Raw genomic sequence first — 19,579 nt, forward strand, 5'->3', positions numbered from 1 at the left:
ATCTTTTTCCTGACTGTTGTAGCTAAATTAAGCCCTCCATCATATTGTATGTATAATTGGGATTATTTTCCCAAATGTGCATCACCTTCATTTATCCATTAAATCATTTCCCTTTTGTTGCGCAATCACTTAGTTTTGTGAGATCTTTTTGAAGTTCCTTCACAATGTGCTTTGGTCTTTAAGTATTGAGTAGTTAGTATCATCTGCAAAACTTGCCACTCAACTGTTACCCCTTTCTCCAGAATATATTATGAATAAATTGAATAGGATTGGTCTAGGACTGACCCTTGAGGGACACCACTAGTTACCACCTCTCATTCTGAAATTTAACATTAATCCTACCACTTTGTTCCATGTCTTTTTAGCCAATTCTCAATCCTAAAGGAACCTTCCCTTTTTATCCCATGCCAGCTTAATTTACGTAAGGCTTAGTGAGGGCCCTTGTCAAAGGCTTTCTGGAAATCTAGTACGCTATGTCACTGGATCCACTCTGGTCCCACATGTTTTTTGTTGACCCACTTCAAAGAACTCTAATAGATTAGTAAAGACACGATTTCCCTTAAAAGCAACCGTGTTGACTATTACAACAGTTTGTTTTTCTATGTGTCTGACAATTGTATTCTTAATAAATTGTTTCAACTAATTTGCTCGGTACTCGAGTTAGACGTTACTGTCGTCATTGCCGGGATCACACCTCTAAACCCTTTTTAAATATTGGCATTACATTAACTAACTTCCAATCATTGGGTACTGAATCCGATTTAAAGTACAGGTTACAAACCTTAGTTAATAGTTCCGCAACTTCACATTTCTTTCAGAACTCTTGGGTGAATGCCATCTGGTCCCGGTGACTTGTTAATGTTGAGTTTATCAATTAATTCCAAAACCTCCTCTAGTGACACTTCAATCTGTGACAGTTCCTCAGATTTGTCACCTACAAAAGCCGGGTCAGGTTTGAGAATCTCCCTAACATCCTCAGCCGTGAAGACTGAAGCAAAGAATCCATTTAGTTTCTCTGCAATGACTTTATCATCTTTAAGTGCACCTTTTGTATTTTGATCGTCAAGGGGCCCCACTGGTTGTTTAGCAGACTTCCTGCTTCTGATATAGTTAAAAAGCATTTTGTTATTACCTTTGGAGTTTTTGGCTAGCCGTTCTTCAAACTCCTCTTTGGCTTTTCTTATTACACTCTTGCACTTAAGCTGGCAGTGTTTGTGCTCCTTTCTATTTGCCTCACTAGGATTTGACTTCCTTTTTTTACCAGAATTACTAAAGACGAGCTCATATAGAGTTAATAGCTTTGGTTTTATATTTTGGCAGTCTGGTTAACAGGACAGCAAGATTATTACTTTGCAACAGAAAATGCTACAATTCAGAGTGTTTTTTAAAGGAAAACTTGGATTCTGCATACTGTTAAAAAAAAAAATAAAAAATTAGATACTAAAATAACTATCAGGGAATTTTTTGTTTTGTGTTGGTCCCAGGATATTGGAGAGAAAAGATAGGTGAAGTAATATCTTTTATTGGACCAAATTCTGTTGGTGAGAGAAACAAGCTTTCAAGCTTACAGAGAGCTCTTCAGATCTTGGAAACTAACTTAAGATATTCCCTCACCCATCTTGTGTCTCTAGTGTTCCTGATTATGACAGTTGGCACCTTTGACATTGAAGGGAGTAGAACAATTCATTGTTAGTCTTAAAAACCTGACTAGATCCCATCTGTAATGGCAAAGCCAAACAGTGTTAACCAGTTTGGGCCCCGTTATGTCTGTTTTTTCAGATTGGACTTTTTAAAAGAATGCATTCTGTGACCTGCTTTATTGTCTGTTTACTCTAGAGGGCAATAGAGTACAAGAAGTAAAGGCCATAATGACCATCTTTTGTAACATTCAAGTGGTTTGCACATTCTAAATATAATCTACTAGTTGTCATAGTAATGCTATGACGACATTATAGTTATACTATCTCTTATGGCGTGTTAGTATTATGACTTAAAGGAGAACTCAACCTCTTCAGCTCGGCCTAGCAATGTGAAAGCTTAGAGGGGATGAAGTGCAACTCAACATGAGCAAACTGAAAAGCATGTGAAAATAATATTTTAAATTATAATTGGCATGTGTGAGTCATGCTGGGTGGAGCTAAATTGCTGAAAAGTTATATCATTTGTAGCACTGAAGGAGACCAGTATAAGAAGAGGGGGTTAAAATCTGCAGTGCTGGATTAACAATTGGACAAAACTTTTTAATAGTTAATCAGAATGTTTAGCTTATAAACTCTGAATGTTACATTGTTTTTCATCCAGTTTTGATATTGGTTTAACTGTTCAAAAAAAAAACTCAACTAAATCAACTAACTAATCACTGCTTAATTTCTACCATTAAGGTTTTCTGATTCTTAAGTCAGTATTGAAGTAAACTCATAATGGGTATACCATATTTTAGTGTCCCCCTATATTCTGCAGATACAACCATCTTGGGGGATCTCTTGTTCCCAGCACAGTTGCAATACAGTTAAGTCAATCAGGCTCCGATAATATCAAACTGTCCAAATACCTTGGCTTGTGCTGTTTCTCCCATTTCCAGAAGCATCTCTTTTTAAACTGTCCACTGCCAGCATTAGGAACAGAAATGTGAATTGTATTTTTAAGAGAAACCAAACATGGCTGTTGGAAGCATTGGCAGTGTTTCTTAAGACATTTTAAAGTGACAGACAGGTGAGGGGAAGAAAATGGAAGGAGTGTACTCTAAATATTATGTTGTAACCTATTAGAATAAATACCCTATGCCACATGAACAGAATAGGTAGCTGATGGATATATATTCAGGTTTTAATACATTAAACAGCAGAAGAGGGAATACAATACATTCTGAAGCCTAATACATGTGGTGTTCAAAACATAACTAAAATGTCATTCCTTAGATGTCACAAAGCCCAACAACCAAACAAAATAAGCATCTTGAAAGAGCTTTTTTGTGGAAAGTTTATCACAGGATTCTTACTGGAATAAAATGAAATGTTGGAGTAAAGTCAATATTACATTGTTATCTTCCTTTGTTTATAAAACGATACACAATGATGAAATCCAGTTGCATGTTAGCCGGTGAACTATGGCAGTATTTCATGCCAACCAACACCTTGACATTTTAGTTGCTTGCAAGCCTGAGCAGAGTATGGTAATTTTATGCTAACTAATGTTTCTTACAACTAAAAGAAGAAGAAAGTAGTGAAGGACTCAAACCCAGAGAATGTTTGAGTGCACTTCTGAAAATAATTACTATAACAATCTGGCTGCATTGCAAGCAAACAACTTGTAGAACTGATTTGGCATCAGTTCTACAATAAGTTAACATTTCAATTTATTCACAATCTCCTCAATTGCACTATTCTAAAATATCTTCACTACCTGTCTTGTTTTACATCTTTAAGTTTTATCTGCCCACTATTATAAGTCACACTTCCTCTGAAATTCATGACTGAATTTGAATTGTTTTAAGCAGTGTTAAGAAGTAAAAAATCTGGGTGTGTTTTATAAATAAACTAAAGAATGGTTCCTCTTCAAGTGTTTCTGCATATTCCCACTTATAGGTGCTGTGCCAACTTGTACTGTCTTACAGTAAAAACCTCTTTTAGCAGCATCAGTCAGAGCACTACCATGCCCTCCCACCGTTCAGCATCATGACACACTGAGAGCAAGGCTATAAAGGGGATGGAACTCCCTCACTGCCCTAGTTTCTTCCATCTGCATGCCTGGGCAGATGTGAAGTGCTCTGGTTTCTTTGGAGTCTCTTTTCTACTTAGAAGTAGTGTTAGCTCGTTTTAAGTATAGTTAGTTCATGAATTCAGATTTCTCCTGGCTTCGGGTTATGGAGGAACTGAGAAAACAGTAGAAGCTGGATTCAAGAAGTGCGCTTCCTGCCTGGCTGTCCTCTCTGCATCTGACAACCATATGTGGTACCTCAAGTACCTGGGAGAAAAATGCTCTGGGTGTTCTATTTGCTGAACTTCCACACCCAGGAAAGGGAGATTCACTTGCAGCTCCTCCTCCTAAAAGAAGCCCTCATAACTAGACCATCTAGACCTTGTCAGGACTCTCATGCTGGGTGAAAGAGACCAGTCTCTCTGCCACTGTGGCTGCCAATGGCTCCAAACAACTGAAGGGTTCCAAGAAGCCACTACACCTGTTGATGTTGGACTTGGTTCCTGCGACTCACTCAGTCAGTCCCCTGAGGATCCGGATGGTTAAATGAAGGCCCATGTGGTCAGATCCAGCTGCTTCATTTCTGGAAGAGAGGCTGAGAGAGAGTTCAGCACTGATGCCATACCATGTTCCTCCCACCTATTCAACCCACATGGAATCCTTGCAGCTACAGGACCATTACCAGTTCTGACTTCCAGTTCCAGGAAGATGGAATTGCTCAGTGGGTCAGAATCTCAGTTCCTTCTGTCATAGCATAGAAGAAAAGGAGACTCAGAGCCAAAATACCAATATTAGTAGTGCCATTTCCCATACATCAGACCTGTCAGATCCATCTGATTCTGACAAAACTGCTACAGTTCCAAAGCAGAGGTCCGTTCCCTCTTCAGTTACAAGAGATACAGACCTGTGTCTAATGTTGTCTTGTGATTCTTGGATCTTCTTTCAGTTCCGGGGTCAGTTCTGAAGAGCTCTGTCTCTGTGACAGACAGGGTTCACCTTCCAGCTCTGATTTCTTCATCATTTCTGGATGGGAAGATTAGGGTTTCCAAAAGGAGACATATTTACCCAGTTCTGAGTTTGTCTTCCTTGTCCTGTGCTAAGAAGAATAGGCCACAAGACATCGGGGGTTTTCCTCTGGACCACCCTTTGCTTCTTCTGCCTTGGATACCTACTGGGTCTCCATAAAGAGCTGGATCTCCGTTCTTCCCTTTGGATCCACTGTTATATTCTGTTTCGGATGTACAGTGGTAACTGTAGCAGGAGGAAGATGGAGGGAGAACTCAGAAACCTGTGGCTTGCTTTGTACTACCATATGGCCTGCCTCCTGCAGGCACCAAATCCCGCTTACTGGAGTAACTGGCAATCATGGAACCTAAGGCCTTATTGGGGGTGGGGTTTGGCCAATACTGGATTTAAGGGATTTAAATAAATACATTTGAAAGTTTTGGTTCTGCATTTTATCTCTGGCCACCATAACCCCTTTGCTGTCAGTTATGGATTGGTTTGCAACTGTCGATCTAAATAATGTATATTTTCATATCTCATTCATCAAAATCATCACAAGTATCTTTGATTCATAGTGGCTTGTCACCACTATCCATACATGGTGCTCCCATTTGGCCTTTCCACAGCACCCAGAATTTTTACAAACTGTCTCTGTGGAGTAACAGTCATCTGAGGAATCAGGATATTTGTTTACTCTTGTTTGGACAACTGGCTACTGGAGGCCCTCTTGCATGAGGAGCTGTTAAACCATATCAGTTTCAAGGATAAAGTCTTTTCAGACTGTGGGTCTTTCTTAATTGCCCAGAGAAAATCCTCTGCCCCTCATAAAGGATTCTCTTGGTAGGTACCATCCTGGACTCTGTGGAAATCAGAGTTTTTTTTACCAGAGAACAGATTTATCAAGATTAGTTAGTACCGTTACAGATTGACACTGTCCCACCCAGAAGGTTTAAAATTCTTTTTGGTCTCATGGTGGCCACTGCTTACAAGATCTATTTTGTGAAAAGCAGCAAACAGTCCTGTGGCACCTTATAGACTAACAGATGTATTGGAGATGTATTTTGCGCATCTAAGGATGAGATGTTTACAACACTGGATGTCTCAGGTGTACAGGCCAAGTTAGAACAACCTTCAGTCATTGATCACCATGCCTCAGAATGTCATAGTCTCCCTAGACTGATGGTCAGTTGGGAGAAATGTGCTCAGAGGTGCACAATTCAATCCATCCTGGACAGTGACTTCAGACACATCGACAACGGGTTAAGGAGAACATCTGAATCATTTGACAGTTTGAGGGCACTGGCCCTCTCAGGAGGGATCCCTGCATATCACTGTACTGGAATTAAGACATGTTCATCTGATTCTCAAATCATTCCTCCCTTACCTACAAGGGAGTGTTGTACAGGTGATGACAGACAATACATCAGCGATGTATTACATCAACAAGCCGTAGTAGAGATCATCCTTGAATTGAGGGATTGCCGATGATGATGATATCAACAAGCAGGGGCGGCCCACTCTGCTCTTCTGTTCACAGAAGCAGTAAGTCTATGCATTAGTGTGTTTGTCATGATATTTTATCCTGTGGCCCTGCACCTAGCAGGAGAAAACAATATGTTCATGGGCTATCTTAGCAGAGACAGCTCTCAGATGCACAAATGGGCTGTAAAGGATTAGTTGGCTCAGTCTATATTCTCCATCTGAGGTCAGTCAAAGGTTGACTTATTCACAGTAAGGGTCAATAGAATATGTTGCCTCTCTGTTCCAGAGCAAGCAGAGACTGACAATCCCGGTCAGATGCCTTCCTTTTGCATTGGAGGAAGGGTTTGATGTGTCTGTTTCCTTTCTTCCCATTGATTTAAAAGATGGTAAGGAAGATATATCAGCACAGGGCAAGAATGATACTCATTGCCCCGACTTGGCCATATCAGCAGTGGTCATTACCAGTCTCCTTCAGCTGTCCAGCAGAGTCTTCACATATCTTCCACTGCCCTCAGCTCTCCTGTCCAAGCCAGGAGGACAGGATATTTCATATGGACCCACAGTCTTCTCCTGATGACATGAGTGATTGGACTTGAGCAGTCTGCTCTTGAACAGTCATGTATCAGAGGGGTAGCCGTGTTAGTCTGGATCTGTAAAAGCAGCAGAGAATCCTGTGGCACCTTATAGACTATAGACTTATAGACTAGTCTATAAGGTGCCACAGGATTCTCTGCTGCTTGAACAGTCATGTTCTTCATCTGTGCAGGATGTACTAATTAACTCACAAAAGCAATCTACTAGAATCTGTTACCATCTAAAGTGGTCCAGATTTCAAACTTGGATGAAGGGACAGTCTGGCTTTCCTGTATCTGCTTCCATTTCTTGTATTTTCGAATACCTAATATGCTTAAAGCATGAGGAGGAGGGGGCTCGAACACAGACCAACGGATACTACTAGCAAGAATCTTCAGCTTTCTGGAACATGTAGCACATGGACCCCCACAGTTGATTAGATAGGGGGCATACATTTTGAAGAACTCCAGTTACTAGAAGAGACGAGAAGTAACCTTTCTTTTAAAAATACTTTCCCAGAGTTCTTAGTATAAAGATAAATGACTGACTTGGCAATTGAGCGGTAATAACATTCACTGATGTGGCAATTCAGAGTTCTTCTAGTCCCATACTGGGATGCTGCAAAGTTGTGGAGAAGAGAGACCTCTTTGCTGTCCAGTGGCACCATTTGGTGGACAGATGAAACAATGCATTATCGAGAGAGCAGAATCTAGCTTCTCTCAGAAACAAGGTCTGCATGAATAGTGTAAGATCTTCAAGGGTGATAGTTGGAGAATAAAAAAGGATATTGTTTCAGTGTACTGTCTCTGTAGATATTTTGGTTTAGTAAAGAGATTTATTTAGCTTTAACTGATCTAAAGCAAAGGTGAAGAAGGACAATTCCCTCTGTGGCAGAGTCTCAGAGATTCCCTTAATCACATAGTCCAGAGCTGTAGGACAGATGTCTTACCAGATTCCTCCAGCCAGAGAGGCTGGTGCCAGTCTTTCTTTGTTAATTTAGTTTCTTTTTCATTCCCTTCAGAGAATGTAGTTCTTATTCTGAACTAATGAATATAATTGCTAAGATTCTGGGCATGCCGTAAATAGCTGTAGAGGAGACTTCACACCCAATGTTTGATATTTTGGGTTAATTCTCCAGAAGCAGAATTATTTCACCTTTTTTTGGATGGACTGTCTCAGCCTGCTAAATCAGTTGAACCAATGTCTGGGGAAGCTGATAACCCTCTTGGGGGGAGCTGGTAAAGTTTTCCTGTGATCCATATGCATCCACCTGTGATTTCTCTGGTGCTGGAGACACCAGTTCAATGCTCTGAGGGAGGTATAATGCATTAAACTTCTTCTGATAGGGAGAGAAAGAGGATGGATGCATTAGGAAGAAAATAATTTTCATCTACCACTTTTGGAATGAGAATCATGAAATATCAGGAAGTTTTATGGCATGATACTGCCATCACTTATGAAATCAGTTATTGTTTGTTAATAGTATTATGGATGACCGGAATAATTCTATTCAAAGTACTTTCTAATGGTAAAAAATAAATAAATAAAAATGGGGCTCTCCATCCAATATTGGATCAGAGGAAACTGAATTTTTCCATGAAGAGGTTCCACTTCCACTTGCTGTCTCTAGAATCTGTAATTCCTTCTCTTATGCAACAGGACTGGTTTGCAGCTGTTGATTTAAAGAGTGTTTATTTTCACATATCCGTAAGACCATCTCACTGCAAATATCTCCATTTTGTCATAGGAAAATATAATTTTCAATACAAGTTCCTCCACTTCCGTCTATCTCTGGCCCTAAGTGTTTTTTTTAAAAATGCCTGGTGGTGGTATTGGTTGCCCACCTACCAGCGACAGCGTATTTTCATCTTCCCTTGTTTAGATGATTGGTTTATCAAAGTTCCATCAAAGAAGGCCCTCTCTATAGTCATGTCCCAGATCTGTATGCTTTTCAACAACTTAAGGCTCAGAATAAACTGGGAAAAATCATTACTAATACCCACTCAATGTATTCCTTTTACAGGCACCATCTTGGACTTAACAGTGGAGACAGATGCTCAAGGAAAAAATCAGCCATAAACCTTCTACATCTATTTCCAGAACAAGTTATTTCTTTTTTTGCATGATTAATGGGTCTCATGGCTTCAGTGACAAATGTAGCTCCCTATGCTCATCTACAAATGAGGCATTTGCAATGTTGGATACTGAAAAAATTCAGGCCCAGCGTCAACAGTACACATAGGCTTCTGATTTGTTCCAAGAAGGCTATACCTATCCCTATTATGGTGGACCCATTACAACTTGTAAACGTCATGAATACATAGCTCAACTAACGTTAACAATTGTTTGTGTAAGCTTTTTTTTATTGCCCGAATAAGAGCCAACCAAATTAGCAGAATGATTGAAATTGTTAATCCCGTCTAAATCTAAGGTATGCAGTTTTGACTCACATGGGTCACTACAGGAAAAGTACAGATAAACTGATTGATTGATTAATATGAAATTAAGTTACTATTTTAGGCTACTTGGTTTGTACTTGTCTACACTTGGAGTTCAACTGTGTCAGAACTGATTCAGCTGCACCCCACTGATTCACCTGCAACAGATATGTTTTAATGTAGACAACATTTTAAACAGAATTTTAAGGTATAGCTTTCGTAATTTTATGTATATGATTATATAATTCATCTACAGTCCTGCAGAATTTTCTTGAGTTTGGAGATTAATCATAAAAGGGAGTTCTCATGATAAAACTGTTTGCCGCCAAGGACATCAAACGTTCCAGAGGGGGCAAGAGCCTAGGTTCCTTGGTTGATCCCTGCCTTCTGCAGTGATATCCAGCCTCCCTTTCCACAAGTTCCACTGATCCCCAAAATCAAGAGAGAGCTGTGAGATATATACGGTATATAGCCTTTCACCTGTGACACATGTATTGCAAGCATGTGTTTATGAGAAAAAGTTCAGTTTCATACTCTTTACTTAAGAAAATCTTTCAATGATGTGATTAGATTGAAGGAAATTGCCAAAAGACAGTGGAATTGGGTCTCACATTAAGGCCTGGAATATAATATGTTGCAAGATAGTTTTGAGGCCGTATTTTTAAGTGATGCCACTTCAGTGTTAAGTGCATGTGACTGCAGTTTACATAATGCTAAAATTGTTTTGCTTAAGACCATGATCTGTGTTGAATTATGTCCATTTACTTTTAAATTATTTTATACAACGTAATTTTGTTTCTAATTTTCATAGATCATAAGCACACCACAAAGACTGACCAATTCAGGGAGCGTTCTGATTGGGAGTCCATACACCCCAGCACCAGCAATGGTCACTCAAACGCACATAACAGAAGCCACTGGCTGGATTCCAGGGTAAGAATTTGTTTTGTTTAAAGAGAAGTGCTGGGCACTGGGGCAAACCTGTTTTGATTTTTCTTCTGTATACTCTTGCATGTGTATCTTGGCTCAAATATCCTAGTTCCTGCACAGTTCAAAGGGTGTGTGCTGTTAAGCATATTTTGTACTTTTAATGTCTATAATACATAAGTGTGTAACTGCATATACCAAAGATTTCAGTCTGGATTTATTTCACTACCTAATTTGTATATGGGTTTGTGGTGATGCTTATTTTCCGGTAGTAATGGAAAGAACTGAATGTATTTGCACAATTAAAACAAGTCCTTACTCTTCATAGAGCCATAGAAATTTACAGTATCCTTACTGTAAAGGATTACTGGTGTTTGCCAACAGTAGAAGGGTGGGTCAAACATTCCTTAACAGGCATTTTTTAAAAACAGGCCATAAAACTAGTGACAAACTCTAAATGTGTTGATGGCTGTATTTTCATATTACTGATTCACAGTGTTGCAATCTGTTGTTTTCACAGAGATCTCTGACTGAAGAGCAAGGTGCTATTGAGTTTTGAGCTTTAAAATCTTTCAGGACCCCTTTATTTTTTTTTTTTATTTCAGCATTCCTGCACCTTAAGATATCATGGACAGATTTAATACAATGCTTTTGAAGATAACTTTTTATTTTCAAGTAAGACTTTAAGGACAAGTATACTCAGTAGCCCAACATCAACATCAGCTCTCCTCTACCTTGGTGGGTCCTGCGCTTATTGGCAGATTTGCTCACCTCAGTGATCTTCCTCTCTGATGGAACCCACAGTCTGGATCAACTCCTCCTGTGTCTGATCAGGAGTTGGGAGGTTTGGGGGGAACTCGGGCCCGCTCTCTACTCCAGGTTCCAGCCCAGGGCCCTGTGGATTGCAGCTCATAGACTCGTAGGTCAGAAGGGACCAACATGATCATCTAGTCTGACCTCCTGCACAAAGCAGGCCACAGAACCCTACCCATCCACTTTTATAACAGCCCCTAACCCATGATGATTTATTGAAGTCGCTCAAAATTGTGGTTTGAAAGACCTCAAGCTGCAGAGAATCCACAGCAAGTGACCCATTGCCACATCGCCCCATGCTGGCAGAGGAGGAGAAACCCCAGGGCCTGCCAATTTACCGCCCTGCGAGGAAATTCCTTCCCGACCCGAAATATGGCGATCAGCTAAACCCTGAGCTGTGGGCAAGAAACTCACCAGCCAGCACCCAGGAAAGATTCTACTGGCAGTAACTCAGAAATCCCATCCGTGCATACCAACATCGCCCCACAGACCATTGCGCAGACTTATCTGCTGATAATCCAAGATCAATTGCCCAATATTAAACTATCCATACATATCATCCCCTCCATATACTTTTCAAGCTTAGTCTTAACAGCCAAGATAAGTCTTTTTGGCCCCCACTAGCTTCCGGCAATTGGAAGGGCTGTTCAGAAAGCTTTAGCTCCACCTGATGGTTAGAACTCTTCGTTAATTTCAATGTCTAAACTTCCTAATAATCCAGTTTGTACCATTTGTCCTTGTGCCCTCATTAATACTAAGCTTAAATAAATTTCCTCTCCCCTCGTCGCTAACGTTATCCCCTCTGATATATAGGAGCAAGCATATCTCCTCCGGAACCTTGTTTTGGCCAGGCTAAACAACGCCAAGCTCTTTGAGTCTACCTTTCATAAGGCAGGTTTTCCATTCTCGGATCATCCTATGTAGCCCGTCTCTGAAACCTGTATCTAGTTTGAATTCATCTTCTTAAAACATGGGACACGCAGAACTGCAGCACAATATTCCAGGTGGGGTCTCCACCGAAGCGGCCTTATATAACGGTACTAACACCTCCTTGATCCTTGCTGAAATACCTCCGCCTGATCACCCTAAAACTTCTGCTAGCATTTGGGCTTTTTTAACGGCCATATCTCATTGGGCGGCTTCATAGACATTCCTGCTATCAACCAAATACCCCAAGGTCGGGAGCTTCTCCTCCTTGTTGCTTCCAGCTGATGCATCCCCCATGTATAATCTAAAATTCTATTATTAATGCCAGTGCATGACATTGCATTTTCACTACTATATTTCATCCTATTACTATTACTCCAGTTTACAAGGTGGTCCAAGAGCTTCCTGTATAGTATCCCGGTGCCTTCTGCTGTGTTAGCAATACACGCCGCAGCTTTGTGTCATCCGGCAAACTTATTAGCACATTCCCGCGTGCTGCTTTGTGCAAGCGTCGAGTTATAAAAACGGTTAAATAAGATTTATTAGTGCCTCCTGTAAATCAGCTGGCATGACAGCTACAAACTCCCTGGAGGGGCTACTTCCCCATGGCCTCCTCTGAACACCTTCTTTATCTACCTCACCACAGGACACTTTCTCCTGGTGTCTGATAACGCTGTACAGGACCTTAGTCTGCCAGCAGCAACACGCCTCTCGCGCTCTAGCATGCCTTGGCGCGGGCTCTTGCTCAACCGCCCCTGCTTGGAATTGCTCCAGAGACGCTCCTCACACATACCACAAACTGAAGTGAGCTCCTTTTTAAACCCAGGTGCCCTGATTAGCCTGCCTTGATTGGCTGCAGGTGTTCTAATCAGCCTGTCTGCCTTAATTGGTTCTAGCAGGTTCCTGATTACTCTAGTGCAGCCCCTGCTCTGGTCACTCAGGGCACAGAAAATTACTCATCCAGTGACCAGTATATTTGCCCTCTACCAGACTCATGTACCCTACTGGTCTGAGTCTGTCACAAATGCTGTAAGTGCTGAGATACTATGGTGATGGATGACATTATAAAAACCTAGACAGACAGAAAAGGCACAGTCTGTGTAAATGGCTGGACCATGCTACATCAACTATTAATGTTATTACTCTCTCAGTAATATTTTGCTGTTTCATCCAGGATTCTCAGATCGATTTTCAGACATTAAGTAATCCTCGGTTCTTCTTTGAGTGATTACTCATGTGTATTCCACGATAGGTGTGTGTGCTTGCCACATGCACCGGTGCCAGAAGCTTTTCCCCTAGGAGTACCTGGAGGGGAGAGCCCCAGCAGCCCCTGGAGTGGCACATCCATGGTGCGGTATAAGGGGCTCTGCTTGCTCCCCACATCCTCAGTTCCTTCTTCCTGCCAGTGAAGGTGCTTTGGAACTGCTTTGCTCCAGCTTTGCTATAGCTTGTCCCCAAAAGTGCCTGTTTAGTTCAGTGTATGGTACCTGTAGTTAGTTTAGTTTAGTTTAGTTAGAGCGCCCAGGCCAGGGCATGTCCCACGCCCCAGGTTTCAAGTCGTGCAACACTTGTAGGCGATCTTTGCCACTGCGTGATCCGCACACGAACTGTCTGCACTGTTTGAGGGAAACCCATGTCAGAGATCGCTGCAAGATTTGCAAATAATTTAAGCCCCAGAAAGAGAGAGAGAGAGGGACATTAGGCTCTGGGCTATTCTGATGGAGTCGGCGCTGACCCCGGCTCTGGTGCGCCACTCCGAGTCAGCACCAGGTACCATGGTGTCGGTATGCAGCAACCCTTCAGCACCATCGACCAGTTGGCACCACTCCCCATCCACAGGGCATGCCTAGAAAGCGGCCTTCACCGCAGTACCAGAGTAAACCCAGGACAGAGGCTAGTCCCATGTCGGGCAGTCCTCGATCCACACCGGCCTCTAGGCCTCCAACTCATGCCGAGCAGGGTAGTCCGGCCCATTTGAAACAGGCCTCCCCAGATGTCCGGATGCCCTCCACACCAGAGGCCCTGTAGGCTGCCCGGGATGTTATGTCCATGCCATTATGTCCATGCCAGTTCCAGGAGCACCGCTGACGTCAGCCCCATGCTCCAGAGGGAAGCTACCACTGAGATCTCCGCAGTTGCTCCCAGCTTGGTACCAGTCTCGGTTGAGGGACCATTCCCAATGCCATTCATCTCCCAGTGACCATTCAGGGCAAAGTCCACATGGATTGCCCTCAGTGCTCACCAGACTGTCTGGTTGGGTTCTGTCCAGCTGAGACTCTTGGCACCGCTCTGCCCTGCAGGAAGACTTCAGGGCCCACCAAGAACTCTTCAAAAAGGTGGTATCAAGCCTCCACCTCCAAGCAAAGGAGATGGAGAAGCCCTCGGACTCCCTGTTTAATGTGCTGTCCTCCTCGGCACCGGGCAGCGTGGCCTTGCCTCTCCATGAAGGGGTGGCAAAAATTTCAAATGCCCTGTGACAAACACCAGCCTCATTGGCCCCCATCTCTAAGAGAGCAGAATGCAAGTATTTTGTACCTGCCAAGGGACACAAGTACTTATAAACCCACGCTGCTCCTACCTCCCTGGTGTTGAGTCTGTCAACCATAGGAAGCAGCAGGGCCAGCCAGCCCCTACACCAAAAAATAAAAATTAATGGACGCTGGACTCTTTTGGAAGGAAACCTTATTCGTGCTCAAGCTTCCAGTTATGGGTGGCGAACCACCAGGCTCTCCTGGGCTGGTATGAGTTCAATCTGTGGAGCTTCCTGCCCAAGTTCGAGGACTCCCTCCAGGAGCATGACAGGAAGTTGTTCAAAGCACTGGTGGAGGACGGTGCAACGGCTGCCAGGGCAACCCTGCAGGCAATTTTGGATGCAGCGGACACGGTTGCGCGGTCCATGGCCTTTGTGGTGTCCATGAGCAGGGCATCGTGGCTCCTGTTATCTGAGCTGTCCAGTGAGGCGCAGACCTCTCTGCAGGACCTCCCATTTGACGGCAAAGCTCTGTTTGTGGAACAAACGGGTACAAAGCTGCATGGCCTGAAACACTCCTGCATGATTCTCCAGACTCTAGGTCTCTATGTTCCGGCTCCGGCTAAACCTAAGTTCAAGCTGCAGTAGACTCCCACTCAGGCTGCCCACCCAAAAAACGAGGGCGCTTACAAGAAGTTATAGGACTATAAGAGGCACCCACAGAGGCAGTCTTGGCCTGCCTCCCAACCTAGGTCCTCCAAGGGCAGGCAGGCAGGGAAAAAGCCGTTTTGACAGGATGCCCGCCGGTGCCCTGACAGTTCTCGTCAGGGATCCACCCTCAATAAAATTTTCCTTCTCCAGTCGGTTGTGTGCTTTCCTCCCGGAGTGGTCGGGGCTGACCTCAGACCGATGGGTCCTCTAACACCATCTCCCGGGGCCACACCCTCCAGTTTACTTCTTCCCTGCCCAACCGCCCCCTGCTCCTGTCCCTCCTGGGGGACCCTTCGCATGAGGTGGTGCACAGGAACTCCCCAGGTGGACCTGTTCCCAACTTGGCAAAACCATCGCTGTCCCTGGTTCTGCTCTGGGGGGACAGGCACTGGGACGGGGTGTTATCTGCAATGCCTTCCTCCTGTCCTGGTGAGGCCAATTTCTCTATTCCTTTCCCCTGTCCCCGCTGATTGGCAAGGTCCTGGAAAAGATAAAGACAGACAAAGCCCAGGTCCTTCTGATTGCCCTACATGGCCCAGGCAGTATTGGTACGGGACCCTCACGAGCCTGGCGGTCACCGTAGCCTTTGCCGTCCTGCCTGGACCTGCATTTCCAGGACCGAGGCCACCGCCTCCACCCCAACCTAGCGGCACTCCACCTCATGGCGTGGCTGCTCAATGATTAGGAAGGGAGGAAAGGACGTGCTCAGAAAGGGTTCAACATGTGATCCTAGCAAGCAGGTGGCCCTCCACGCGCTGAGCCTACTTGGCAAAGTGGGCTCAATTTTCCAAATGGGCAGACGAGTGGGGCATTTTCCCAGTGTCCGCACCGATCCATCTTATTCTGGACTACCTCCTCCACCTTAGAGCCCAGGACCTGGCGCCCTCGTCAGGGTGCACCTGGTGTCTATATTGGCCTTCCATCTGCCAGTGCAGAGCCACGCGGTGTTCTCCCATGCTATGACTGGCCAGTTCCTTAAGGGGTTGGATCGTTTCTTCCAGTATGTTAGGCCCCCAGTCCTGCAGTGGGACCTAAACCTGGTGTTGGCCTGTCTCACGGGGCCCCCGTTTGAGCCGCTAACCATGTACTCCTGGTCCCACCTGTGACCTCCAAGTCCCCATATACGGTGTTTCATAAGCATACGTCCAGCTCCACCCATGCTCTTCGTTCCTCCCAAAGGTGGTCTCCACCGATCACATGGGTCAGGACATTTTTCTACCGGTCCTCTGCCCCAAGCCCCACATGTCCAGTGAGGAGCGCCATCTCCACACACTGGATGTGAGACGGGCTCTGGCTTTCTGTCTGGAGCAACCTAAGCTGTTCAGAAAGTCCTCTCAACTGTTCTTGGCGTCAGCCGAGCACATGAAAGGTCAGCCAATCTCCACTCAACAGCTCTCCAACTGGATCATTTCGTGCATCCGTACCTGTTATGACCTGGTGGAAATCTCTCCAACACCAATTGTGAAGGCACATTCGACTCAAGTGCAAGCCTCGTTGGCTGCCTTTTTTGGCCCACATCCCCATCTAGGACATTTGTGGGGCTGCCACGTGGTCTTTAGTTCAGACGTTCACCTTGCACTATGCAATCGTCTCCCAAACCAGGGATGACGCCGGGTTTGGCAGGGCTGTACTCCATCCCGAGAATTTGTGAACCCCTACTCACCTCCAACAGAAACGGCTTGGAATCACCTACTGTGGAATACACATGAGCAATCACTCGAAGAAAAGACAGTTACCTTTTCTGTAACTGGTGTTCTTCGAGATGTCTATTCCACATCCCACCCTCCTTCCCCTCTGTCGGAGTTGTCTGGCAAGAGGGAACTGATGGAGGCGCCACTCCAGGGGTTGCTGGGGCGCTCCCCTATGGGTATTATTAGGGGGAAAAACTTCCGGCACTGGTGCACGCATACCTATTGTGGAATAGACATGTGCAACACATCTCGAAGAACACTAGTTATGGAAAAGGTAAATGTCTTCTTTCTAACCAGTGATGTGTGTGTCAATAATATCTTCCCAGTTTTAAAGAGGGGAAAATGGAGGCATGGAAAGTTTAAGTGACTTGTCAAAGGGTACCCAGTAAGTCTGTGGCAGAAATGGGAATAGAATTTTTGTATCTATCCTGACTCTTGGTCCTATGTTTTAGCCACAAGGCTTGTTAAGCACTTTTTGCTCTGTGGCAGAAATGACAGTCTGAACAATTAATTAACAAGTAAACTGCATGACCAGTTGGCCAGGTTTTTTTATCTTCTGGAAGAGAAACTGGTTCTGAATTGTGGGGGAGTAAATCCAACATATGCCCGTCAGTAGGTTGGCCCTCTTATGTTTTTGTCTTTTTCTATTAGCGTGTATGCTACTGTGATATTTGAATTCTATGATAGCAGGGTATTTAGAGTGCCTGGTAAATACAAATTGACTTTCAGATTTCTGTCATACTAGTTGATATAGAAGACTCTTTTCTTTTCTACATCTAGTATTGAAGGACAGCCAGACTTTTGTGATTTGCAAAATTCTCTTGGTCCAAATGATTATTCCTAATCTGTTGATGTTCTGATTAAGATTCCAAAGTTCTGTGTCTGAATCTTACACCAGGTGTGCATGTACATCACGCACGCGAGATCAGATTCTTTTGAATAACAGAGTGTCAGGACCGCACATGCACCCTGTGCCGCCTCATGCTCCTACACAAGGGATTAAAGGTAGAGTGACTCTGACCCTCTCTGTTCCCTCTCATCACTCATGGCAGTGAGAAGGAACTTACCATCTGGCCAACACACTATTCTTCTTAGAGACTTTAAAACCATTTGTCATCAAATTTGTAAAGAAATATTTATCTTGACAGAGAGAGAAGAAAAAAGTTACCAGGGACCCTCCTGTAAACCAGGCACTTCATGCTAACCACCACACCTTGTGGGAAACTCCAAATTTTAAGAGTTTAAACCGTGGCCTCCTGTGAGTGACTGATCACCAAGGATGGACACAGTCAGTGCCGCCTCCTGCCTAGGGGAATGCCGTATCCCAGACAGGTGCTCTGTGTGCAAGTCCTTGTCATCCAGGGACACCCAGCTCAAGCTATATCTGCTAGAGCAATCGTTGACGGTAACTTTGGACCCAGAAATGAAGATCACTATTAGAGCAAGGCCAAATGAGCCAGCAGTGGCCAGAGCTCCCTTGAGCACAAATCGTACCCCAGAATCAAACACTGGAGAGAAGGTAAAGAGAGCACCGCCATAACTGGCACCAGTAACTTCAACACTGATTACTTCAACATCAGTGAAGTTTTCAACACTGAGAGCCTCAATAATGACAGTCTCACCATCAACTGCTCTAGCACCTGTGCTGGTCTCTCTAACACAGGCATCAAAACTGGCAACCATGCCTGTACGTAAAGACAACAGAGACAGATGGAATCCAAATATAGCATCAAATGTGAAGGTAGGTCTCAGAGGGAGGACACAAAACATCATTCCTTGAAGGATACCCCATCCGAGTCCTCAACCAGACCAGGAACAGCACAGGGAATGAGAGACCCATAGCTGTCCATCTGGTGCACATGGAGTACGTACGATTCACAGTGGGAACCAGTCATTACCAGTGTAAGGTACTGCATTTCAGGCTCTCCGTGACACTGAGTTTTTACAAAGTGCCTAGAAGTACCAGTGACCCATCTCAGAAGGAAGGGCATTCCCATTTACCCTTACCTCAACGATTGGCTGACTCAGGGCAGTTCATAGAAGGAGATGGTGGCAAGGTTAGAATATGTCCTGTCCCTGTTCTCTGAGCTAAGGTGCCTACTACACAAAATTCTCTCTTAGCTCATCACGAATGATAAAGTTCATAGGAGCCTATGACTCCTAGAACAGTTAAAGCATACCTTCCTGAAGACAAATGCCTGTTGATGCAGTAGCTATCACTCAGAACAGGGGGTTCCACATCAGTGTTCTGGAGTTCAGACACATCAGGCTAGCCTGCCTGGCCTTCCTATCTGTTTTTCAGAATTCTGCAATGAAGATCTGGATGGACAACATGTGTAATGCACTTCATCAACAAGCAGGGAGGCGCATGCTTGTCTCCTCTCTGTCTGGAGTCCATCAAGCTCTGGACAGGGTGCCACCAACACAGGATAATTGTGATGGCCCTTTACTTACGGAAGTTAACTGTGACATGGCAGCCTTCCTGAGCAAGGATAGCTCAGTGGTTTGAGCATTGGCCTGCTAAGCCCAGGGTTGTGAGTTCAATCCTTGAGGGGGCCACTTAGGGATCTGGGTCAAAATCAGAACTTGGTCCTGCTAGTGAAGGCAGGGGGCTGGACTCGATGACCCTTTGGGGTCCCTCCCAATTCTAGGAGATTGGTATATCTCCATTATCTTAATGTCTCTATTTCTCTCTAATCTCTATCCAATCACAAGCGGTCCCTGTAGAGATTAATCATAAAGGGCGGAGAGGTTTCTCATGATAAAACTGTTTACCACCAAGGACAACATCAGGCATTCCAGAGGGTGCAAGAGCCTAGACTCCTTGGCTGATGCCTGCCTTCTAC

At 44.2% G+C, this 19,579-nt stretch overlaps 1 protein-coding gene across 6 annotated transcripts in view; it reads left to right on the forward strand.

Annotated features, from left to right (window-relative positions):
* Positions 1-19,579, forward strand: part of TFDP2 (transcription factor Dp-2) — a 172,971-nt gene that overhangs the window by 107,688 nt on the left and 45,704 nt on the right. For all 6 annotated transcript variants that reach the window (XM_032765646.2, XM_075068491.1, XM_075068492.1 and 3 more), the window contains one exon: positions 10,006-10,127. In XM_032765646.2, the coding sequence (XP_032621537.1) occupies positions 10,006-10,127 (122 nt within the window). The remainder of the gene's footprint in view (positions 1-10,005; positions 10,128-19,579) is intronic.

This window comes from Chelonoidis abingdonii, chromosome 8 (assembly GCF_003597395.2).
Source record: "Chelonoidis abingdonii isolate Lonesome George chromosome 8, CheloAbing_2.0, whole genome shotgun sequence".
Classification (NCBI taxonomy): Eukaryota; Metazoa; Chordata; order Testudines; family Testudinidae; genus Chelonoidis; species Chelonoidis abingdonii.